Source organism: Patella vulgata, chromosome 2 (assembly GCF_932274485.2).
Source record: "Patella vulgata chromosome 2, xgPatVulg1.2, whole genome shotgun sequence".
NCBI lineage: Eukaryota > Metazoa > Mollusca > Gastropoda > Patellidae > Patella > Patella vulgata.
Window position 1 is genome coordinate 35,113,104 of NC_065880.2, and position 27,319 is coordinate 35,140,422.

General features: G+C 36.0%; 2 protein-coding genes across 4 annotated transcripts in view; one reads left to right on the plus strand and one right to left on the minus strand.

The window, feature by feature from the left end:
• LOC126811845 (calcium uptake protein 1, mitochondrial) overlaps positions 1-13,234 on the minus strand; it is a 36,196-nt gene extending 22,962 nt beyond the window's left edge. For all 3 annotated transcript variants that reach the window (XM_050537788.2, XM_050537786.2, XM_050537787.2), the window contains exons 1-4: positions 13,128-13,234; positions 9,526-9,918; positions 8,409-8,553; positions 1,270-1,429 (exon numbers count right to left, since the gene is read on the minus strand). In XM_050537788.2, the coding sequence (XP_050393745.1) occupies positions 1,270-1,429; positions 8,409-8,553; positions 9,526-9,890 (670 nt within the window). In that variant the 5' untranslated portion in view covers positions 9,891-9,918; positions 13,128-13,234. The remainder of the gene's footprint in view (positions 1-1,269; positions 1,430-8,408; positions 8,554-9,525; positions 9,919-13,127) is intronic.
• A 97-nt stretch (positions 13,235-13,331) lies between these two features.
• LOC126811850 (proliferating cell nuclear antigen) lies at positions 13,332-24,870 on the plus strand. The gene is made up of 6 exons (XM_050537796.1): positions 13,332-13,773; positions 15,867-15,964; positions 16,865-16,932; positions 20,527-20,671; positions 20,923-21,096; positions 24,641-24,870. The coding sequence occupies exons 1-6, from the start codon at positions 13,553-13,555 to the stop codon at positions 24,721-24,723; spliced, it is 789 nt and encodes a 262-aa protein (XP_050393753.1). The 5' UTR covers positions 13,332-13,552; the 3' UTR covers positions 24,724-24,870.
• The last annotated feature ends 2,449 nt before the right edge of the window (positions 24,871-27,319 follow it).

Here is a 27,319-nt window from a genome sequence, read left to right on the forward strand (position 1 = left end):
CGAATATTGAAAGGAACCAAGATCTTTGGGTTATAAACATGCATTTCAAGTTTCATCAAAATCAGATCAAAATTGTGACCTCCAGAGGGTCCACAACCTTGTCCCGCAGGAATTTTCACGAAAATAGAATTCAATAAAAATTACGGTGTAACAGTTATATATTCGAACATTTTTTTTAAATTGGATAATAATTGTGGCCTATAGAGGAACCACAAGCTAAAAACGCGATTTTTCCTACAACAAGGGGCCATAACTCAGGAAGTTACAATTTGACATGTGCGAATATCGAAAGGAACCAAAATTTTTGAGATATAAACATGCATTTCAAGTTTCATCAAAATCGGATCAAATTTGTGACCTCTAGAGGGACCTTGATATACCAGATGTTTACACTATTTGCATACGATGGGCGGCCATTTTGTCTGTCAGTTCTGGTCCGATTTTCACGAAATTTGAACTCAGCTAACATTATGGTGTAATGGTGAAATTTTCAAACGTTTTTTTAAATCTAATAATAATTGTGACCTGTAGAGGGACCACAACCTAAAATCGTGATTATTCGTACAATCAGGCGCCATAATTCAGGAAGTTACATTCCAATATTGAAAGGAACCGATATCTTTGGGAGATAGACCTATATTTTAAGTTTCGTCAAAATCGGATAAAAATTGTGACCTGTAGAGTGTCCACAAACAAATTGTGGACGGACGGATGGCAAGGAGCGAGTGCATAATACATCCACATGAAAATGTGGGCGTATATAAACATTAAGCGGCTCCTTCTTTCGTAACAATTTATGACATTACTTTTATTTTTTATCTTTCTCAACTGCCAAAATGTTTCACGATGCAACATGCAAAAATATGATCTCTGATATAGAACTGTCCATATTTCTATGGCTAATTTTTGTCTGTCGAATATAGTATTTGTAAACATGGACATAGAACTGCTATGATTCGATCAGATAGACGAATACTGCCACTGAATGGTTGTATACATATATGAGAGAAAGAACAAAGATCTATTTTGATGCTGTCCTTGGCATTAAACCTTGATAGCATTTCATGATATACAAGAGCTTGTTTCATGTTTCAGGTGCACGGTTAAATCACCTGCAATTGAATCTGTGTAGATTTGTGCAAGCATGAGCTATTGCTCATCATCAAATTAAATTCCCATATACATGTATCAATAAACTATGGAAATCTGAATAATGCATCTATGATATTTAATGAGGGATATGCATTCAATAAAAAGTTTCTAAGTTACCTTCTGGTTGTTTAATGCCTGGAGTCAGGGAACGAACAAAGTCTTGTGGAGTCATGAATACTTCCCAATCGCCTTCACATTTCACTTTCAAAGTTGCGAAATAACGAAATATCTTATCTGGTGTGGAATATTGTCTGATTCTGTTTTCATATTCAATGATCTGATGATGAAAAAATATACCATAATGTAAATTGATCAAAATAATAGTTCAAGTGTGATAATCACACGCAATATGTCAGGTTTAAAAGGCAATCATATTAATAATTTGTCTGAGAAAACTTGTCAGTATTATTTCTTTCTTGAAGCCAATCAACTTTTTTTTACCAACATTTGCATAAATATCTTACTTAGAAAGCCAATATTACTACCCAAGCAACATCATGAAAATTGCTCCGAACTGGGCTAATGAATACAGGCATACGCCATACAGTGTGCTATGAGGGAAATTTTGCCCGGAGAGCGGCACTATGGCCTACTCTTATATCGAATTCCGTCTGTCAAGGGATCTTTTATGTGAACGCCAATGCGTACACGGGACCTCGGTTTTTCGTCCCATCCAAACGACTAGACAGCTGTCTTTGTCAGGCCCTCCGTTCTGCATCACTGACATGGGGAAGCATGCCGGAAAATTGAGATGAACTTTCTCAGCCAATGCAGGGATCGAACACCCGACCTCCATGCTAGCGAGCCAGCGTCTTACCCACTTAGCCACCGTGATCCCCTGGCAGGTAAAGAAATTGGAAAAGCAAAAAAATGTATAATTGCTCCAGCTTTACCCTTATGACTATGGGGCTGATCATTTTTATTGGACCTAATAAGTAATATACCTACAATAAATATGTTTAGGAGAAGCTGAAAATGACATAAATTTGTCCCATTAATATTTCCCTTTGGGGTAGAGCTGATGTGACTTCTTGGCATTTTTTCAATTTTTTTTATTTTTATGGAAAAAGGTTATACATGTACATAAAAAGAAATGTTGTTTCCTGGTTAATTAGAATGTGAACAAGACAAAAATAATATTCATAAATCAGGTAAGACTGAATATTTGATTATTGGGTCTTCTTTAAACAGCAACCAGCAGCTGCCAGGCAGGATTCGCCCACATTTTGCAAGAGTTGGATAGAAAACAAGCTAATAACAAAAACGATTTTTATACGACCACATTTTCATGTGGACATATTATGCCGTCGCCCCTGTCCGTCCGAACGTCCACAATTGTTTGTGGACTCTCTACAGGTCACAATTCTAATCCAATTGCGACGAAACTTGAAATATAGGTTTATCCCCAAAAGATCTCGGCTGCTTTCGATATTGGCATGTATCGGATCGAAACTTCATGGATTATGGCCCCTATTTGTACGAAAAATCACGTTTTTAGCTTGTGGACCCTATAGAGGTCACAATTTTTATCCGATTTTGTTGAAACTTGAAATGTAAGTTTATAACCCAAAGATCTCAGTTCCTTTCGATATTTGCGCATATCGTACAGTAACTTCCTGAATTATGGCCCCTGACTGTACGAAAAATCACGTTTTTAGCTTGTGGACCCTATAGAAGTCATAATTTTTATCCGATTTAAAAAACCGTTCTATTATATCACCGTTACACCCTAAGGATGACTGAGTTCGAATTTCGTGAAAATCGGCCCAAAATTGACACACAAAATGGCCGCCGTTCGTTCCCAAATAGCGTAAGAATATGGTATATCAAGGTTGTTGACCCTATAGGGGTCACAATTTTTATCCGATATTCGTGCATATCGGACCGTAACTTCCTGAATTATGGCCCCTGATTGTACGAAAAATCACGTTTTTAGCTTGTGGACCCTATAGAAGTTATAATTTTTATCCGATTTAAAAAAACGTTCTATTATATCACCGTTACACCCTAAGGATGACTGAGTTCGAATTTTGTGAAAATCGGCCCAAAATTGACAGACAAAATGGCCGCCATTCGTTCCCAAATAGCGTAAGAATATGGTATATCAAGGTTGTGGACCCTATAGGGGTCACAATTTTTATCTGATTTTGTTGAAACTTGAAATGTAAGTTTATAACCTAAAGATCTCAGTTCCTTTCGATATTCGTGCATATCGGACCGTAATTTCCTGAATTATGGCCCCTGATTGTACGAAAAATCGCGTTTTTAGCTTGTGGACCCTATAGAGGTCATAATTTTTATCCGATTTAAAAAACATATTATTATATCACCGTTACACCCTAAGGACGACTGAGTTTGAATTTCGTGAAAATAGGCCCAAAATTGACAGACAAAATGGCCGCCGTTCATTGAAACTTGAAATGTAAGTTTATAACCCAAAGATCTTGGTTCCTTTCGATATTCGCACATATCGGACCGTAACTTCCTGAATTATGGCCCCTGATTGTACGAAAAATTGCGTTTTTAGCTTGTGGATCCTATAGAGGTCATAACTTTTATCCGATTTAAAAAACTGTATTATGATATCACTGTTACACCCTGAGGACGACTGAGTTCGAATTTCGTGAAAATCGGCAAAAAATTGACAGACAAAATTGCTGCCGTTCGTTCAGTTCCTTTTGATATATGCGCATATCCAATTGTAATTTCCTGAATTATGGCCCTTGATTGTAGGAAAAATCACTTTCTTGTTAGCTTGTTCTCTATCCATCTCTCGAAAATGTGGGCGTATCCTGCCTGGCAGCCGCTGGTTTGTACAATAAGGGGCCATAATCCAGAAAGTTATGGTCTGAAATGCGCAAATATCAAAAGGGACTCAGATTTTTGGAATATAAAGATATGTTTTTTAAAGGTTTGATCAAAATCAGATAAAAAATTGTGACCTCTAGAGGGTCCATAACCTTTGTATTACATACTTATACACCATTTGCGTACATAGAGCGGCCATTTTGTCAGGCACTTTCATTTTGAATTTCCTGAAATTCCAATTCAACCTTTATTACGGTGGAATAGTTATATATATAAACCTGTTTTAAAATCGGAAAAAAAATTGTAAACTACCCACAAGCTAACAAGCCAACAGTGAGGCTGATGTCCCCCACCGAAATAAATAGATGACACATATTAATTAATAGCACATTTACTGTTTTCAAAAGTATCAACCATCAAACTATACACTAAGTTTCATCACTCTATATCAAATAGAATCAAGATTATCTTGTCCCAAAGTATCGACAAATGAAATTGATTAGCTCTGCTTAGCTTCAGCTTGAAATGTTAATCATTGAACTCAGTCAAGGAATTCACCTAACGAACATTCAAGTTTGAACATTGTACCTCAATTAAAAGCAGAGTTGTTATGTTCCAAAGTCTTGACCAATCAAATTGCTTATCGCTCCTCAGGCTAAGCAGAAAATTCTCACCATCGAACTTAGTCAAGGTAATGATATAATGAATCTATATTCGGAGTTTATTATAACCAAAGTTATCGTGCCCCAAAGCATCAACCAATCAGATTGCTTATCTCTGTTTACCGTAAGCATACAATGTTCATCATCGAACTCCATCAAGGCATTCACCTAATGAAAGCCTACACCCAAGTTTGAACATTGTAGCTCAATTAGAAGGATAAATTGCTTATCGCTCTGCTTACCCCGAGCAGAAAATGCTCATTATCGAACTCAGTCAAGGTTATTGATGTAATAAAACTATACACCAAGTTTCATCATTCTCACTTACTTAGAACTAAAGTTATCGTGTCCCAAAGCATCAACAGTCTTGACCAATCAAATTGCTTATCGCTCCTTAGCCTAAGCAGAAAATTCTCACCATCGAACTTTGTCAATGTAATGATATAATGAATCTATATTCAGAGTTTCGTTGCTCCCACTTTATTATAACCAAAGTTATCGTGCCCCAAAGCATCAACCAATCAGATTGCTTATCTCTGTTTACCATAAGCATACAATGTTCATCATCGAACTCCATCAAGGCATTCACCTAAAGAAAGCTGTAGACACCAAATTTGAACATTCTAGATCAATTAGAATGAGAGTTATTGTGTTCCAACGCCTCGGCCAATCAAATTGCTTATCACTCTGCTTACCCCAAGCAGAAAATGCTCATTATCGAACTCAGTCAAGGTTATTGATGTAATGAAACTATACACCAAGTTTCATCATTCTCACTTATTTAGAACTAAAGTTATCGTGTCCCAAAGCATCAACCAATCAAATAGCTTATCTCTGCTTACCCTAAGCAGAAAATGCTCATCTTCGAACTCCATCAAGGCATTAACCTAATAAACACCTACACCAAGTTTGAACATTCTAGCTCAATTAGAAGGATAAACTGCTTATCGCTCTGCTTACCTCGAGCAGAAAATGCTCATTATCGAACTCAGTCAAGGTATTGATGTAATGAAACTATACACCATGTTTCATCATTCTCACTTATTTAGAACTAAAGTTATCGTGTCCCAAACCACCAACCAATCAAATTGCTTATCTCTGCTTACCCTAAGCAGAAAATGCTCATCTTCGGACTCCATCACGGCATTGACCTAATAAACACCTACACCAAGTTTGAACATTCTAGCTCAATTAGAAAGAGAGTTATTGAGTCCCTAAAATTGTGACGGATGGACGGACAGACAGACAGACGAACCCATTTTAATAGTCCCCTGCTTTCTTCGAAAGGCGGGGGACAAATATACGATTTTTCGATCAAACAGGGGCCATAATTCAGGAAGTTACGTTCGGATATTTGTGATTATCAAAAGGAACCAAGATCTTAATGATAAAAACATATATTTAAAGTTTCATCCAAATTGGATAAAAACTGTGGTCCACAACCTTGATATACCATATTTTTACACTATTTGCATACAAGGGGCGGCCATTATGTCCGTCAGTTTTTGTCAGATTTTTGTCGAACTCAACCATCATTAGTGTATAACTGTGATATTTTACCCTTTTTTTTTTTTTTTAAATCAAGAGTTAAAATTGTGACATCTATAGGGACCACAAGCTCAAAACATGATTTTTCGTAACATCAAGGGCGATAATTCAGGAAGGTACGATCAGATATGTACGAATATCGACAGCAACCAAGATCTTTGTGTTATAAACATGCATTTCAAGTTTCATTAAAATTGGATCAAAATTGTGACCTCTAGAGGGTCCACAACCTTGATATAACAGCTGTTTACACTATTTGCGTAGAGGGGCTGCTATTTTGTCTGGCAGTTTTCGTCCAATTGTCACGAAATTGAAACTCAACCAAGATTACGGTGTAACGATGATATATTTGAGCGTTTTGTTTGGCGGTTTAGGTCCGATTTTTCATGAAATTCGAACTCAACCATCAATACGGTGTAACGGTGACATATTCAAACGTTTTTTATTAAATCAGATAATAATTGTGACCTCTTGAGGAACCACAAGCTAAAAACGTGATTTTTCGTACAATCAGGGGCCATAATTCAGGAAGTTATGTGATATACGGAATATCGAAAGGAACCAAGATCTTTGGGTTATAAACATGCATTTCAAGTTTCATCAAAATCGGGTTAAAATAGTGACCTCTAGAGAGTCCACAACCTTGATTAACCATATTTTTACACTATGGCGTACAAAGGGCGGCCATTTTGTCCAGCAGTTTTGGTCCGATTTTCACAAAATTCGAACTCAACCATCATTAGGGTGTAACAGTGATATATTCTAACAGTTTTTTAAACTGGATAAAAATTGTTAACTCTAGAGGGACCACAAGCTTAAAACGCAATTTTTCATACGATCAAAGGCCATAATTCTGGAAATTACGATCCGATATGCGCAAATATAGAAAGGAACCGAGATCTTTGGGTTATAAACTTACATTTCAAGTTTCAACAAAATCGGATAAAAATTGTGACCTCTATAGAGTCCACAAGCTAAAAACATGATTTTTCGTACAATCAGGGGCCATAATCCATGAAGTTTCGGTCCGATACATGCCAATATCGAAAGCAACCAAGATCTTTTGGAGATAAATCTATATTTTAAGTTTTGTCAAAAATCGGATAAGAATTGTGACCTGTAGAGTGTTCACAAACAATTGTCGACAGACTTCCGTCTGCATGGACAGGGGCGACAGCAATATACATCCACATGAAAATGTAGGTGAAAAAAATTGTTACCTCTATAGGGTCCAGCAGTTTTGGTCCGATTTTCACAAAATTCGAACTCAACCATCATTAGGGTGTAACAGTGATATATTCAAACAGTTTTTTAAACTGGATAAAAATTGTTAACTCTAGAGGGACCACAAGCTTAAAACGCAATTTTTCATATGATCAAGGGCCATAATTCTGGAAATTACGATCCGATATGTGCAAATATAGAAAGGAACCAAGATCTTTGGGTTATAAACTTACATTTCAAGTTTTAACAAAATCAGATAAAAATTGTGACCTCTATAGGGTCCACAAGCTAAAAACATGATTTTTCGTACAATCAGGGGATATAATTCGTGAAGTGTCAGTCCGATACTACCAATATCGAAAGCAAACAAGATCTTTTGGAGATAAACCTATATTATAAGTTTCGTGAAAATCGGATAAGAATTGTGACCTGTAGAGTGTCCACAAACAATTGTCGATGGACGTCCGTCCGGATGGACAGGGGCGACGGCAATATACATCCACATGAAGTTACGGTCCGATATGTGCCAATATCGAAAGGAACCAAGACCTTGGGGAGATAAACCTATATTCGAAGTTGAGTTGAAATCGGATAAAAATTGTGACCTGTAGAGTGTCCGCAAACAATTGTGGACAGACAGTTTCAGCGAGAAGGCTTTTGAGGTTGCTTTCCCAAAACTCTGGAATAAACTTCTTTATTGCATCTTTTAAACAATTGGGTTTTAAGAGAAAATTTAATGATGATAGAGAAGAACATGACCGACCGGATGGGATAAACTTCTTTATTCCATCTTTCAAACAAGTGGGTTGCAGACAATGTTCACTATCTAATCTAGTCAAGGTATTAATGCAATGAATACATCAGTTTCTATTAGAATCAGAGGTATCAAGTTCCAAAGCATTCACATTATGAACATCTACAAATATTTGAATATTCTACATGTATGTCAATTAGAAGCAGAGTTATTGTGTCCCAAAAGTGTGATGGACAATTAAAAATCAAATGTCAAATTACTTTACGATCTCGGAAACCAATTTTCCGTTTCTTTTTTTTCCCAGTATCTTCATCTGATTCACTAACAGCTGATGAATCTTCACCCTCCACCTCCTGGGTTTTTGTAGCAGCATCAACACCTAACCATTTTTGCAACCGACCAAAACTATAAAGAGAAATACATATCAATCAGTAAGAATTGTTTCTTATATTAAAATCATAAGGTATTTTGAGTCAATGATGAAGCATTCGCCTAGTAGCAACTATGTTGTCTGGGTTATCAAAATGGTTTAGAAATTTAGTTTTCTTCAAACAAATACACTAGGCGTTTTTGTGAGTCGATTAGATTAGGTTTTGATTTGCTAGTACGATTTGGTATGATTTCGATTTGATTAGCTATGGTCCACAAATGTGAAATTTGATAATTACGATTTGGTAAGATGACTGCCATCACAGACACCAATCAGAAAAACAAATGTCTCTGCTAACATGACGAGGGGGGCGTGTGTTTCAAGTGTAGTCCAAGTTACCTACAGAGTACAGTGACACTGCTGGCACCCAGAGGGCCTAATATTGCTTAGAGCCAGAGGTGATCTAACATTCTTGTGGACTATAAAGTTAACATTAAACACATCAAATGCGTTTTAAAAAAACATTTTTTATGGAGAAAAACAACAATAAGCATTAAAAATTACTTACGATGTCGAACATTCCGCCATTTTGAAAACGTCAAATCTAATCGCGTAAACACCTCCTGGGACGATTTGCCTAATCAGTTGAGTTAAATCGTCTCACAAATGTAACGATTAGCATAATCAACTTGGTTCACAAATGCGTATAATAGCTAATCGGTCTAATCTAATCGGTTCACAAAAACACCTAATAAATATACAGCTATAAAAAATTTGGTCATCAACAGCATTCTTGTAATTTTTCAATTTTGCAAAAATACAAAATCATAACATCAACTTGTCCCTAATCAACTTCGGCTAACTATGTTCGGTAATAAATTTCACAAGGGATTTTCCATACAGAAATAACAAAGGGTTTGCAATTCTGTTCTAATTTATGTGTTGCAATGGTAAAAATGCTGAGTTCAAATAATCTGCATTAAAATTCAAATAAGAATTTAACTTACCCATCAAAGAATAACAAAAAAACTAACATAAATGATAGATAATATATATAAATATGAGTTCCAATAGTAAACTTTTCTTTTCTGTGACCAAATCTGACATAATGAGGTCTTCGTGCTAAATATTTTGGTGAGGTTGTAAAGTTGGTCGATAACACTAGTCTGTGACTATTTTCACTATCCAAGATTATCCTATCAAAACCTGATGTTGATATTCTTGGAAATTTGTGGATGTTACCATTGAGTAGGTGAACACCAGATGTACGAGAGATTTTTGAACTGAAAGTCCCTTGTGGTCTTATTACTGCCTCTGAATATTTTCTCAGTCCATTTCTTAAAATAGTTCTGTATCGACTAGCGGCCAACATTTTTCCTCAAGGTTTAATTCACAACACTCTGGAATATAAAGGAGATTAAGATATAATAAAAACAATGTAATAGCATTAGAGTATTCTGTGGAAATGAAATGAAATGGAGTTTAACGTCCTACTGTTCTGCTCCTAACCTGGGCTAATGAAGACGGGCATACGCCATACAGTGTGCTATGAGGGAAATTTTGCCCGGACAGCGGCACTACGGCCTACTTTTATATCGAATTCCAACTGCCAAGGGATCTTTTACGTGCACGCCAATGTGTACACGGGACCTCGGTTTTTCATCCCATCCGAACAACTAGACAGCTTTCCTTGTCAGCCCCTCCGTCCTGCATCACTGACAAGGGAGAACCACGCCGGAAAATCTGGATGAACTTTCTCGGCCAACGCAGGGATCGAACACCCGACCTCCAGGCTAGCGAGCTAGCGTCTTACCCACTTAGCAACGTGATCCCCAGAGTATTCTGTGGAATGGCTTATGAAATTTACTGGTATTGGTAAAGGAAATTACGGCTTGTCCCCATATCCATTCAGTTGATTTGATACGTTTTTGTTTATTGCTTGCAGGTTTGTCTTACGTTTTTTTTCTTTGTGGTGCGCTCCTCCTGCACTTAATATCTGAAACCTGGAAAGTGGAAACCAAATGAAGGAGTAGATTTTTCTATGTAAAAAGATATGTACTGTATTTACGTCTGGTTTTAGCCATTTGTACTGTAGCCATTTATATTCTCAATTTGGTTGCTAAGTACTGTTCATGTCTGAAAATTGGCATTATTATGATACTTTAGACTTGATAGATTTTGCTGTAATAATTTGGAATGCACATTACTTATACGTTTATCTATATATCAATGGAGGAATTTATGAAACTCTACATATAGAAATTTTGAGGAAATCATTGTTTTATAAGTTTAATTCTTTTTTCAATGATTATCAACACCCTTACAGTTAGTAAATCAGTTTACTAATAAATTTACATTGTGATCTAGTTTGATGTAATAATTAATTTGAAATAAAAACAAATAAACTACTGATATATAATCACAGCTTATCAGTTGATATATATAGCTCAAATGGTCATTCCAAAATGGCGAACGCTCTGGTTAACTTTAAATACATTGCTAATACTAAAGGTGGTCAGAATTTAGTAACTGCCGCCTTGATGAAAGAATCGTAGAAGAGAAGAATTTATTAATAACTGGTGCCAAGACCCCCATTGATTACCTCAACACGGTTATGAATTTTGTTGGACTATAAATTGTCATGTTTATCAAACTGTTTATAAATATTTATACTATAAAAAAAATGTATTTATTTATTTATTTATTTACTATGTTGAAGTGTCACAAACTTGTTACAGACTATACTTTAAATCCCCTTAAACCCCCTTTGTTGGTTAATTAGTCATGACCTGGTGGACTTAGACTCTAAACAATAGATGTGGGGAAAGTGAGGTGTCCCCACAGTACAATCTACACCTGTAGGTCACAAGATTTATTTATTACCATAATCCCTTTTGTTTGAATCTCTTTCTCCTCTTAAAAAAGGGAATTTCTCTTAATACCCTTGTTTCATATTCAATCCACTGAGTTACCTTCAAATAACTCAAAAGTATTAATTAACACCAGTAGCTTAATGACTTTGTACCTTTTTATAATCAATTCAGTCACAAAGCAGCATATCCTTCTGATCCTTTAATTATTAACATTAGGATAGGGGGGTTGGGGTGGCCTAGTGGTCTAGAGTGTCACGCTTCGACCTCTAGTTGGCCGGTCACCTCTGGCTTGCGGCTGTGGTTTCGATCCCAGGTGTGAGCGTATGTGGCTTGGAGATAGGGGCGCCTTCTCAACCTCGTGGGTTTACTCCGGGTACTCCGGTTTCCTCCCACAGCAAAGACCCCTGCGCGTGCGCTAAGATCATTAAAATGAACTTGTCTGCGATATCACCTTTGGTGGAAGCGGACGTTAAACGCTAAGAACAACAACACAACAACATAGGAAAATTATCCAAGGAAATTCTTTAATCAATAGCACGTGTAGGCCTATAGTCATCTTTTATCATGTGCAACATCACAGATTACTGTTGTTAGATTGTACTTTTTACAGCATGAAAACAATACTCAAGACAAGGTGTTCAAAACTTTTATGTCTAAAGATGTTTGAAAAAACAACACCCTTTAGCCGCAAAGAGTAGGCTACTACATGTAAGTGCCTCAGGGCTTAAAATAAAATATGAAACTTAATTTTGTAAAATCAATCATCTGTGATTTTAATAGACTGAAGAACTTTTTTATTTTGAGTACCGTATACTAAATTCATGAAGACAAGTTTGTGAACATTCTTGGTTAAAGCACAATGTTGGTGTCAGCCAATATTAAATATGTGCTAGAACTGGTTAATCACATTCCAAATATACTTCTGATAATAATATAGAGATCTTTGCTACGGTAATTCAACTAATTGCGTAAATAAGATTGGAAGAAATGGAAAGTGGCACAAAAAAAGGAAAACCAAGTTATCTGAATATATAACTGACTGAAGACTTAGAGATCTAGGCCTATAACAGATCATAATATATACACGGTTGATTTTCAGCTCAGATAATTCCTTTGAAGACGAAAAGTTGTTATACTACTTAGTACTAGTTATTATTAGAATCCGAAACGACACCTTCCCGAGTCTGAAACGTCGATACCATAGTTTGTTGAGTCTGAAAGTTTGTAAGTCTGAAATGTCGTGGGACCGAAATGTCATGTAATCATTTGATACTTAATTATACTATGTAGAGACAGTAGAGTACCGTGCGAGTGAATTAATCAGCCCGAGAACGAGATGAACCGGCAGTGGATGAAACGACCTTGCTGCTCCCGTTAAATGCACAAATTAGAAATAACCCAGCACAGTATAATGTTATTGACTTTGGGCTGTCGACCTGGCATGACATTCTTTCAATTCTAGTTATGATTAGATTACTATTGCCGTGTTAGTTCGCTTGGAATGAAACTGGTTAGAATAGCAAGTGCTTGCTATTTCTGCGGCCTCTAGGGCCTAGTGCTTGGCTTATTTATATTTATATTAATTAGCCTACGGTCTATTCTATTAATAATATAACTAGTTATTCCAATAATAGGCCCTAATAAATAGTATGTGAAAGTTATACAGGGACATAAAGAAAACTTATGAGAGTTAAATTATGCTGAAATAAATTGCGGTCGTCGCAAATTCCATCTACCTAGATCTATCTCAATGTTTTCATTCTTTCACCTTATCTCCATCACCATATTATTGACGAAAACCGATAGTTTCGTTATTACAGATTTCTATTGGTTCCTGTTAACGGTTGTCCAATCAGATTGTCTAATATATAAACCAGTTAATTCCAACTCTATTTCACGTGAAATCTCGCCGTCATGGTGGAATAAACACACCGGAAGAGTTGTCTGACCAATGTAATCGTTCGTGGATGACTATTTCCCGCGGTTGTGAAAGATTTGGCGGGAGTCATTGTACATCCACAGAGAGAGCGGTGTTGGCTGTCAGAGTGGCTTGGAATCCATCTCCATCGTTATATTTTAGAGTCGCACATCGTCACGATTACCTTGGAACGACCAACTTTTAATTGCTTATAATTTTTATTCCTGAATTTTTAATATCACAATGTTTGAAGCACGTCTAGTTCAAGGTTCTTTATTAAAAAAGATTTTGGAAGCCACTAAAGACTTGTTGACGGAGGCAATATGGGACTGCAACAGCACGGGAATTACTTTACAGGCTATGGACAGTTCTCACGTCAGTTTAGTGTCCTTGCAGATGAGAAGTGATGGGTTCGAGAGTTATAGATGTGATCGAAATTTGGCGTTGGGTATGCCACTAACAAGGTAAACATCTAAACGGATAAATTTGTTTGTTTACATCTTGCTAATAGTAATAATATACGTCAATATCTGGCGCCAAAACTAAACAAATGAATTTCGTATGGTTGTTGACTAATACTTGTTGATTTATAAAGGAACATTTCAGTGAGAAAAAAGACCTTGGTTACCCCAGTGAGAAAATAAAACCTTGCTTATTTTTTATATCGCATCCCACATCCGTTTCATCTCCGGCGGTTCTAAACTTCTATCGTAACCTATTTTTTTTTAATCGGGCGGTTTCATCCCCCTTATTATAATGTATAGAGGAATAAATAAGTTTTACTCGTCGATTTTTGTTGATTACCGATCGCTGTATATTCGTATTTGAATGTTTGTTAATTGGTGTTAATACTGTTATGATTTTTAGGTCAGTTCATTGATGTTTTTGTAGTAGAGTATATTCGTATTGTTAGTTAATTGCTGTTGTGATTTTAGATTAGTTCATGATGTCTAACATCATTTATCTTCTTTATAAAAAGGTATTTTATAATTACATTATATTGACAGTGTAATCACTCGCCAAATTACATCATGGACTCTACGTATTACCCAATAATAAACTAAATTGCACAGGAGCCCCTTTTAAATAAGACAAATTAGATTGACATTATTTCGAAACCAACCATAATTAATTTTAAAACTCATTGATTTAATTTCCGTACACGAAATGCAACTCAACAACTTCAAATATAAGAATTCTGAATATGAATCAATTTAGAATACCAAAATGCGAATTGTAAAGGCATAACACATTTTAACATTGGGTTATTTGAGGCGCCAGTTAGTCTGAAGATATGAAATGAAATGGGGTTTAACGTCCTACTGTTCTGCTCCTAAACTGGGCTAATGAAGACGGTCATACGGTGTGCTATTAGGGAAATTTTGCCCGAACAGCGGTGCTACGGCCTACTCTTGTATCAAATTCCAACTGGCAAGGGATCTTTTACATGCACACCAATTTGTACCTCGTATTTTCGTCTCATCCGAACAACTAGACAGCTGCCCTTGCCAGACCCTCCGTTCTGCATCACTGACAAGGGGAAACCCCGCCGGAAAATCTGGATGAACTTTCTCGACCAATGCAGGGATCGAACACCCGACCTCCAGGCTAGCGAGCCAGCGTCTTATCCACATGATTGCCCATCTGAAGATAACATGTGTTGAAGTAGTGGCTACGTTCAATTTTATTCTTTGATCTGTTCTATCACGGGCAATCCTGTTATAGTGAAACCAACATGCATGAAAATGACTATATTCCAAGATGAAGGTTTTTCTATGAGCATCGCTCTATAGCGGTGAAATTGGGTGTCGAGAATTGGTGTGAATTCGGAAAGTAAGCTAAAGCATGTATGCAAAGGAAGAAGTAGGACACTATTCATGTTAAAATTGCATTTACATACTTTATAAATAAAATATTCGGAAAATAAGCTAAAGCCACTATTCATGATAAAATTGCATTGACATATTGGTATTAATGTAATACCTGTTTTTAAATTTGTGGGATGAAAGGACCGGATATAAGTGGGATGAAAGGACCGTCTAAATTTGGGATGAAACAGCCCAGATGAAACCGCCCGAGATGAACCGGTAGTGGGATGAAACAACCTGCTCCCAGTATGTGCAAAACAATTAACATGCTGTTAAAAATATAGTTTCTTTAGTAACGAATTCTTAGAGCTGGTGCTCTGCTTTGTTACTGATGAATCATACACATAAGTAATATTGAAACCATCTCGGTTCTTGGGCTATTTTGGAATCTTTACCGTCTATATTTCACCGTGATTCTTCTTTGTTCGCCAAAAGGAATCATTTCTTGCCACATCCGACACAAATTTATAATAATCCATCCAATCCATCCATCATGTAGAATTTAGCGAATAAATGACCAAAGATTCTGTCATCACACTATCATGACTGGATATGGATATCGCATGATTTAATTGCCTTTATATTGACCAAAATGTCAACTGACATAAAATCCACTGAATTAAGCCTTGGATTGCAATATTTCATAACTAGTAATTTGTTGGCTGATTTTATGCCTTTTTATATTCTAGCATGTCAAAAATTTTACGGTGTGCCGGCAATGACGATATCATTACAGTCAAGGCAGATGATACAGGAGACAAAGTCACGTTTGTATTTGAATCGCCGCGTAAGTAACTCCCTAATCTAGAACATAGCACTCTTTTCTTTATAAAATTAATGGCCTTGATGTGGCCAAATTCTCCAGTTACTGTCATAATGTAGCCTAGGTAAATCAAAAAGTAATGAATACACTTTGAGCGGATGACCCGATTCATGACACTAAGTTTTGACAACTCTTCAAAATTGTAGTTGCAAGGTGCGTGTGTGGGGAAGGATATTTTATAACATCCAGCATTTAAGACCCATTGTTTTAAAATCAGTACAAGAGCTGTATACTCAAGTCATTGGGTTTTTTTTAAGGCGAGTGATCGCTCTCGAGCACCCTGGTCACGCGAGTGGAGTTTTTTTTCCCCCCCCCCCTCCACTTAAAATGGAAAATCGCTCTCCTTTACGAAGTCATTGGGGGTTTATTATCATTTATCAAACCAGGAATGACCCCATTACATGCAGTTATTGATCTTCAGAACCATTTCCCATACTCACAACTAATCCCTCACCTCAATTTTTAAATCATTCTTATCGAAACTGGGTGAGCGATTTTTTTTTTTTAATTTGTTGATCGAGGGTGAGTTTTTTGGATCTCCTGAAATACGTAAAAAAACAACTGGTTTACTGTTATTTTGACGCCATTAGCTTATTGACAAATGATAAAACAATAAAAAAAAACCTGTGTAGAATCGTCTAAGCAGACGTAAATGACCATCGCTCAATTTGGAGTGTTCACATATTTCAACAAAAATAACTGATGAGAAAATACAGTTACCTTGCTTTAATAATTGAATGTAAGTCACTTTAATAATTCAAATTACATTAATAATATTGTTAATTCCATGTTCACAGTAGTCTCCTTTTATGACTCGTAACTTCAATTGTACCTTTGTCAAATATTTTACTGATTTTATTTCAGAGGGTGAAAAGATGTCAGATTATGAAATGAAGTTGATAGATTTAGATACAGAACATTTGGGCATTCCTGTAGGTATTTTGGGTTGTTAGTAAGATTACATAAGTCAGTACCGGTAAAATGATAACTTTCATCAAAAAATTAAGCATGAAGATATATTCATAATTACCGTATTTATTTAATTATTGGAAAGTGGCCAAGAAATTAATTTTCAATCTTCGAAAAGTCTATAGTGTATATCAAAATGCTTGTAAATTTACTCAGTTCCTATTTGAACTGAACATGGCTGTTTTGACAAGGTACTAGTAATCAATGATCACTCAGAGAAAAACTACTAATACCAATAAGTTTACCCTAGCCATTGGGTAATATATGCCCTAGCCTACTTTCTTTGTGCAACAATTTGAAAGCGAGGGTCACGTAGGCCTATCGCTGAAAGAAATTTCTATTAGGCTACTCTTTTCACCTAGTTAAATCTGAGGGACTTCCTACATCTAGGACTATATTATTTACATGTATGGCCAACTGCAAAATCGACATAGGCCTACTACTAAAGCCGAAAACTAAAATTTTTACTGATTTTTTTTCTCACATGTATTCAAGGGAATCTTACGAAATAAAACATACATAGTTGTGGAATTTATACGTTGTCTCAATTCAGAGATTAGATATTTTCTCAATAAATCCAATGCCGATGCGCACTGAGCAATCATTTGTTGAATGGTGTAATTCGGTTGTATGTATTGGTCGAGACTTTGGAACACAATAACTTTCATTCTAATTGGGTTAAAATGTTCACACTTGTTTTGTTGGTTTACAATTGCCCAGAAGAATATGTTTGATAATTGCATGTATAGCTGAAATCTTCAGGAAAAATCCCTGCAAATTTCAGGTCATTATCATGAATAGTTTTAGAGAACCATTTTTTATAATGTGTATAAAAAGCAGTAAGAAAAAGTGTGATGCTTATTAGATCAATATTATATGTACATTTATGACTTACACCTTCCAAAAATGATTCCTACAAATTTTAGGTTTTCATCATGATATTAAAGGTAAAAAAAAAATAAGCAAAATTGAGAATTGTTTTTTTTGGGGGGTGGGGTGGGCTATAAATCAGCCAGTTCTCATTTATGTTTGAATTATGTAATAACCAACGTTCTTTTTTTGGGGGGGGGGGGGAAAAAATGTGATCAAACTTGTCCGAAAGAGTATGGTACCGTAGCCGATGTACCTTCAATAATCCCTATAAAAATCGGGATGTTTTATTAGAAATCGTTTTAGAGAAGCATTATTTTCAATATGATTGACCTAATCCCATCCCCCCTCATTTCTTTTACCGAAAAATTCCATAATTGCCTTGAAGAATACGTAAATAACCTATTTTTAGTACGGAGCTATGAAAATAATGGTAAATTGTCGTTGAAGAGTGTGAGTAGTCGGGATTATCGCAACATCATTCATAATAGTCAATTTTTGGACCTGACAACCGAAACTACTTAGTTACGTTCGGGTTGCTAGACGGTGGGCTTCGCGGAGTCAAAATTTGACATGCGCATGCGCCGTTGGAGTTCATTAGTTCACGGCCCTACTAGACCCTCCCAATAAGGAAATTTCCGTAAAAAGTACCACTTGCTTTCAGCCGAAGGATGTCGATTTCTAACCGGAAGAATAACAATGCATTTATTTTAGTCTCGCAGTTGAGTGCATATGCTTTCGAGCGATATGTACACAATGGCCGTCACTTGAATGGTTCGGACTTTATTACGAGTAGAAAAAATGTATTTTTTCCGAATTTTCTGTCAAATATAACAGAAAAACAGCACCCCACGACAAGTAATGATCTTATTCACAATAAAAATAAGTTATTTGACAAAAATTATATATTTTCTTGGATAAAGGACACAATAAAGAAGCCAAAAAACCATAAATCTCAAAATCGATTTTTTTTACATTTTTTAATCACTTCGACCCGCGTCTCCCCTTAATGTGTCTGTTTATTTTGGGATTTCGGCAGGAGACATCGGCCTCGCTGTTGGCTTGTTTTTTTAAATAATTAAATACACCAGACGAGTCGTATATATTTCCATTCCAACCACCACTATACAGTGGGCAAATTTCTTCTGTGTAGGTTGTGGAACTTTCTCAGAAATCTTATATGTCAAATCGGTACGGTCACGCTTTGCAGGACAATCCCATATTATGAATTGACTTGAGAAACTCAAACCAAATACCAAGCGCTCTTAAAACAGATTATAAACTCAAACCAAATACCAAGCGCTCTCTTAAAACAGATTATAAAATAATCAAGGTGATCAAAGACAGACATGTTTTATGCTCGCAGACAATTGATTGGTGATTGCTTGTCGGTTAACACCCACTGATTAAGGGCCGTATTATCCAATGTTAATTTGAACACAAATCTTGTGACAGGAAATGAAATGAAATGGGGTTTAACGTCCTATTGTTTTGCTCCGAACTGGGCTAATGAAGACGGGCATACGCCATACAGTGTGCTATGAGGGAAATTTTGCCCGGACAGCGGCACTACGACCTACTCTTATATTGAATTCCAACTGTCAAGGGATCTTTTACGTGCACGCCAATGTGTACACTGGACCTCGGTTTTTCGTCTCATCCGAATGACTAGACAGCTGTCCTTGCCAGGCCCTCCGTCCTGCATCACTGACATGGGGGAACTACGCCGGAAAATCTGGATGAACTTCCTCGGCCAATGCAGGGATCGAACACCCGACCTCAAGGCTAGCGAGCCAGCGCCTTACCCACTTAGCCTTCGTGATCCCCCTTGTGACAGGAACGCTAATTGATGTCATAATTCGGAATATTCAGAATCCGGACTACTCAAAACTTTTGGTTGAAGTAATGAGGAAATAAATCGGGACATGAAAATGATGGATTTCATATAATGTATTCAGAATTTGGAAGCGATTCCACTGTATTTACGAAGGTGTTGATTCGTCACGAATTGGTGGATGCGTTTTAATTTATTTAGATATAATACATCATGATGCTATAAACTAGTGCCGAAGCGGAGGAAAACAAGGGTAGATGGTGTGATGCGTTTTAATTTATTTAGATATAATACATCATAATGCTAGAAACAAGTGCCAAATCGGAGGAAAACAAGCGTAGATGGTGTGAAATTCATTGCTATCAAATTAGTTTATTCCAACTGGGTAACCGTACGACAGAGCAAAATAGAAAGAGTGCAAATGGCTGTTTTTCACATTATTTCTGTGCTTAATTCTTGCATTTAGAAACAAATACTATGTGACGTGGACGCGAGTATTGTGGTCTAAAGTCAATTTACTGAACATCAAGTAAAATTTAGTCCGCTGTCACAAGCAACAGGTAGTTTTACTTGCTACCTGTCAGTAGTAAAAAAACCTTGTCGGCGACAAGTACAGGTGAACATTTTGAGCCTTGCTAAAAGACTAAACACTTAAGTTAAGGCGGCTTAACTTTAAGGAAAAATTGCCTTCTAATATAATTTTATCACAGATTCTGGCTATGACTGATCCTTAACAAAGATGCAGTTCTATCAGTGTAATATCAGCTGACACCAATATTGTCCTTGAAAACTGATAAATATTTTACTCTGTATTAATACATACGAAATAAATAAATCTGGGTTTTATTTGCAGGATACTGAATATAGTTGTGTTGTTAAAATGCCTGCTGCCGAGTTTCAGAGGGTGTGTAGAGATTTGAGTCAAATAGGTGAATCTGTGATCATCACCTGTACTAAAGAAGGGGTTCGCTTTACAGCAAGTGGAGATTTAGGAACTGGTAATTTTATATTCTATATTCCTGAAATTAAGATTTGTTTTCTGTCTTTTTATTTTTAACAAGTTCAAGGGTATTGAGAAAAAAGGCCATAATACACTTCAAGAATTTAACTACTGTAAATTTGACCGAATATGACATTGACCAACAAAATTATGTGGTGGACAGGTTATCAAAATAAACCATGCTCTAAAATTTGTGACTTTCAAAGAGAATTATTGAATTATGTTAATATATTGATTTGTAATTTACAGGAAATATTAAACTTGCACAAAATATAAACACAGATAAAGAAGAAGAATCGGTTGTTGTGGAAATGAGTCAAGGCGTTTGTTTAACATTTGCTTTACGGTATCTTAATTTTTTCACCAAAGCCACACCATTATCTCCTCAAGTTACTCTCTCTATGTCACAAGATGTTCCTTTAGGTAAGTTTTTCGCAAAAATTAAAAAAAAAATTTTTTTAATCTTCTTCATTATCTTCATAAATTTTTATACGCCCACATGGAAATGTGGACGTATATTGCCGTTGCCCCGATCTGTCCTTCAGTCGTCCACAATTTCTTGTGAATGCTTCAACCCCAGAGGTTATCATCTGATCGTTTTAAAAGCAAAGACTTGACACTGCTGTCGGCCTCTGCAGCTATGGCCTCTGACTTTTGGAATCTGGCCTCAGATTCATGACTAATTTGTAACTATCCACGACCATGTATAATCGCCGATATTAGTGCTGGGTATCGATGGTGATTTTTGTCCCCCGCCCTTCGGATTTGTCTGTCCATCACACTTTTTGGGACAGAATAACTCTCCTAATTGAGCTACATGTAGAATGTTCAAACTTGGTGTAGGTGTATATTAGGTCAATGCCTTGATGGAGTTCGAAGATGAGCATTTTCTGCTTAGGGTAAGCCGAGATAAGCAATTTTATTGGTTGATGCTTTGGGACCCGATAACTCTAGTTCTAATCAAGAGTGATGAAACTTGGTGTATAGTTTCATTACATCAATACCTTGACTAAGATCGATAATGAGCATTTTCAGCTCGGGGTAAGCAGAGCAATAAGCAATTTGATTGGTCGAGACGTTGGAACTCTCCATCGAATTGAGGTAGAATGTTCAAACTTGGTGTAGGTGTTCATTATTTCAGTGCCTTGATGATGTTCGAAGATGAGCGTTTTCTTTGTAGGGTAAGCACAGATGAGCAAATTGATTGGTTTATCCTTTGGGACATAATGACTTTAGTTGTAATTAAGTGAGAGTAATGAAATTTGGTGTATAGTTTTATTACATCAATACCTTGTCTAAGTTTGATAAGGAGCATTTTCTGCTCAGGGTAAGCAGAGCGATAAGCAATTTGATTGAGGTAGAAAGTTCAAACTTGGTGTATGCATTTATTAAGTGAGTTCGATGATGAACATTTGATGCTTTGGGGCCCAATAACTTCAGTTTTAATTGAGTGAGGACACTTGGTGTATAGATTCATTATATCATTACCTTGACTAAGTTCAATGATGAGAATTTTGTGCTTAGGCTAAGGAGCTATAAGCAATTTGATTGGTCAAGACTTTGGAACAACTCTGCTTTCAACTGAGGTAGAATGTTTAAACTTGATGTAGATGTTCATTAGTAGGGTGGCCTCAGTGTTGGCTTGTTATACATACAAAACATTGAGTCGACTTAATACGCACGAAGATACGATAACATATATCATTATCAATAGTGCTTTTTTGGCACGTCTAATCGATACTATCAATTTATATCCATATTTTACTCTGCTCTATTGATGTAGTGCTTTCAATAGGGCTACTTGCCCTTGTGAACGCCAAAAGTTGTCATCCGATCTGTATGAAATTTATATTCGTCATTTAAATTAGTAAAAAGAATAATCTTGCCGAATTTATGGCCCTCGTTTCACTTTGTTGAACCTTGTGAATGCTTTAACGCTAAAAGTTATCAGCTGCTCTGTATAAAATTTGTATGCACAACGCCTATTGAATTTCAGCAATTTACAATAATTACTTCTCGAGATATGGCCCTTATTTCACTTTTTTCAACCTTGTTAATGCTCGCTTGATGTAAGTTATCTTCAGATATGTATGAAATTTATATGCATCATTTAAATTTGTGAAACGGAGGTCTATTAAATTTCAGCAATTCCCGTCAATTATTTCTAGAGTTATGGCCCTTGTTTTACTTTGTGAATCTTGTGAACATTTTAATGACAAGTTATCATCTGATTTGTATAAAAGTTATATCAAATTTATATGCATTATTTAAATTAGTAAATTACTTCCAGAGTTAAGGCCCTTGTTTCAGTTTGTAGAACCTCATGAACCCTCAAACGACAAAAATTAAATTCTGATCTATATGAAATTGTATTGTAAATGCTCCCAATTACCTACAAAAGAATAGATATGCAACAACCCTTGTTGACCGCTTGGACGTTGGACAGTTTAACTGCTGTGGGCGTATGTTTCGTTGCCTGGCAACCTATCTTTTACTTTGTGAACCTTGTGAATGTGCAAATAAGAAAAATTATCATCTGATCTGTATGAAATTTATATGTATTTAAATTAGTAAAATGAAAAAACTTGTCAAATTTCAAAATTTTCTGTGAATTATTTCCAAAAGTAATGCCCTTGTTTCAGTTTGTAATACCTTGTGAACCCTGAAATGACAAAAAATTATAATCTGATCTGTATGAAATTGTCTTGTAAAGCTCCCAATTTTAAGAGCTGATATTGTGTTATCATTGTCTAATGGGATAATATGCCTTGACGATTAACCTATAACGTTACTGTTAAGTACCCACAGCGACTTTCATCGACAAAACCGGTTAGCTGAATGCAACATTCCTAGCGTAATGAGACTTGTTTCCCTTATAAACAGAGGACTGTTTTGTTTAATTTCTGTTTCACATTTTCACAGTTAAAAATCCTACAGTTTTCTTCTTGAAAAATGATAATAAAACAGCGATTTTCAAGGCCTACAGAAAAATGTTCTAACCACAGATTACCATTATGACTTAGTTTTTAGTTTTTATGATTTATTGTCTAATTTCTGTTTCACATTTTCACAGTTAAAAATCCTACAGTTTTCTTCTTGAAAAATGATAATAAAACAGCGATTTTCAAGGCCTACAGAAAAATGTTCTAACCACAGATTACCATTATGACTTAGTTTTTAGTTTTTATGATTTATTGTCTAATGGGATAATATGCCTTGACGATTAACCTATAACGTTACTGTTAAGTACCCACAGCGACTTTTATCGACAAAACCGGTTAGCTGAATGCAACATTCCTAGCGTAATGAGACTTGTTTCCCTTATAAACAGAGGACTGTTTTGTTTAATTTCTGTTTCACATTTTCACAGTTAAAAATCCTACAGTTTTCTTCTTGAAAAATGATAATAAAACAGCGATTTTCAAGGCCTACAGAAAAATGTTCTAACCACAGATTACCATTATGACTTAGTTTTTAGTTTTTATGATTTTATGACATCAAACCTCTGGGTCACTTAAGACTTAAAGATACATTATGTAAGATTTAGATAAAGAACTAGCCATTCTTGTTATAATAGTTCGAAAGTAGATGATGTAAAATGAATAATTTGAAAATATCATTCAAGCGAAGATATTAGCCTTTGAAGGTTTGACAGACGTGTGCAATAATTTCAACCACCGTACTGGTTGATCGAAGCTAAGTCTCGGTCCTCCATATTTGATTAAATCAAAGTATCGCTGAACCATTCTAATCTATTTAATATTGGAGAAATCTGATGCCATAATTAATACTTTAGAAAACATTTCAGGCCTAAAGAAAGACCTGCAATAGGCAGATTTAGGTCTTGCATAATGCATGTTTAAAAAAAAATATATAGATATAAAATTATGATCAAGATTCATCATGTTAATTGTTTAGGTAATGATTTTATTTTTGCTGATTCTAATTTTGTATATTTCTCTTTCAGTTGTTGAATATAAAATTGGTGACATGGGCCATTTACGCTACTATCTTGCTCCCAAGATTGAAGAAGATAATAACGATAGTTAAAGAATTGTTGCTGTAAATTGTGCTAATATGTATTATACTATAGTGTCCTTGTATAAATTGTTTTTATGTGATAAATATACTAAACCATGAAATCATCCCTCTAAACATGTGCATCAGAATTTACTTGAATAAATCTGGTTAACCATCTTTTAGTTGATACTTCGGCATTCATGCTACTTGAAAAGGGAACTGAGAATATCTGGGCTAATTAATATAGGCATAGACCAAACCGTGGGCTTATCAGGGAAATTTGGGAGCCTACTCTTTTTCTTTGAGTTTTACCTGCATGCTGTTTCTGAACAGCCTGTGTTTACCGAACGATGAAAATAACTGAGGTCCCATAAAATTTTATGGCAAATCTTCCTGGAATGAGCAGGTTTTTCATTGTTGATTTATGACCAACCAACTTCCGACAATTACTGCCAGAGTTATGACCCTGGACCACTTTCAAATATTTTGTTGAAGATCTAGAGACTAAAGTTAATATTTGATTGACTTTGAATTTATACACAGCGTATATGGTCATGAAATGAAGACCCCTGTTGATTTTCAACCATTTCCAATAATTACTGCCAGAGTTATGACCCTTGATCAGTTTGAAAATCTTGTGAATTCTCTAGAGGCTAAGGTTAATATCCGATTGACTTTAAATTTATACATTTGAAATATCCTGTGGACGCTCTAGATGCTAAAGTTAATCTTCGATTGACTTTGAAATTGTACAGTGTTTAAGGTCATGAGACGAAGAAGCCTAATGATTTTCAACTAATTCTGATAATTACTGCCAGAGGTATGGACCTTGACCTCTTTGGAAAATCGTGTTTAAATTTAAGTCTGTCAATTTTCAACCATTTCCAATGATTATGGAAATTGATATTAAATGATTGAAGCCAAATGGGTTGTTACTTGTAATCTGATTTTAGTGTGTTGTAAATGTTTTCATTTCCGACAAAATAAAAATATGCGACAACCCTTGTTGACATCCGGATGACTTTGCTGCGGTGGGCATATGTTTCGTTGCCTGGAAACCTAACTTATCTGATTTTGACGAAACTTGAAGTTAGTTGGCATATCAGATTGTAACTTGCTGAATTATGACCCCTGATTGTACGAAAAATCACCAATTTAACTTGTGGTCCCTCGTGCGCATATGGTATATCAAGATTGTGGACCCTGTAGAGTTCCCAATTTTAATCCGATTTTGATTGTCACAAAGATCTTGGTTCTTTTCGCTATTTGCCCATTTCGGACCGTAGCTTCCTGGATTATTGCCCCTGATTGTACAAAAAATCGTGTTTTTAGCTTTCTGGATTCTCTAAAGGTAACTATTTTTTATCCGATTTTGAAAATCGTTTAAATATATCGCCATTCCACCATAATGAAATTTGAATTTCAGGGAAAATCGAAATTAATTTGCCCGACAAAATGACCGCTCTTTGTAGGCAAATTGTGTAGAAGTATGTAATATGAAGATATTGATGAAACTTGAGATGTTTGTCCTAAAGATTTTTAAGCCCCTTTAGATATTTGTGCACTTCAGACCACAACTTTCTGAATTATGGTCCTATTGTTGAAACATCGATTACTCATCTATCGTAGCAATGATCTGTGATAAAATAATATTTGGAACCAAACTGCACGCAGCGATCCATCTACCTGTTCTCAGGCGGAGCTAGCTGTAGACAGGCAGCCTAAGTTAAGGATGATTTGGAAGGTGTTGAACCAGTTCTATCACATGTGATAATGACTGGCACCAATATTGTCCTTTAAGTGAGATTGATGAAACATGGTGTATAGTTCCATTACATGAGCATTTTTTGCTCAGGGTAGGCAGAGCGATAAGCAATTTGATTGGCCAAGACTTTGGAACACAATAACTCTCCTAATTGAGCTAGAATGTTCAAACTTGGTGTAGGTGTTTATTAGGTCAATGCCTTGATGGAGTTCTTTCCGACGTGGTTTCCCCTTGTCAGGGCTGAATGGAGGGCGTGACAAGGGCAGCTGTCTAGTCCTTCAGATGGATCGGAAAACCGAGGCCCCCGTGTATACATTGGAATGCACATAAAAGATCCCTTCGCAGTTGGAATTCGATATGAGTAGGTGATAGTGCTGCTGCCCGGGCCAAATTTCCCTTATAGCACACTGTATGGCATATGCCCGTCTTCATTAGCCCCGTATAGGAGTAGGACGTTAAATTTCATTTCTAATGGAGTTCGAACATGAGCATTTTCTGCTTAGAGTAAGCAGAGATAAGCAATTTGATTGATTGATGCTTTGGGACATGATAACTTTAGTTCTAATTAAGTGAGATTGATGAAACCTGGTGTATAGTTTCATTACATCAATACCTTGACTAAGTTCAATCATGAGCATTTTCTGCGCAGGCTAAGCAGAGCGATAAGCAATTTGATTGGTCGAGACCTTGGAACACAATAACTCTCCTTCTAATTGAGCTAGAATGTTCAAACTTGGTGTAGGTGTTTATTAGGTCAATGCCTTGATGGAGTTCGATGATGAACATTGTATGCTTATGGTAAGCATAGATAAGCAATCTGATTAGTTGATGCTTTGGGGCATGATAACTTTGTTTATAATG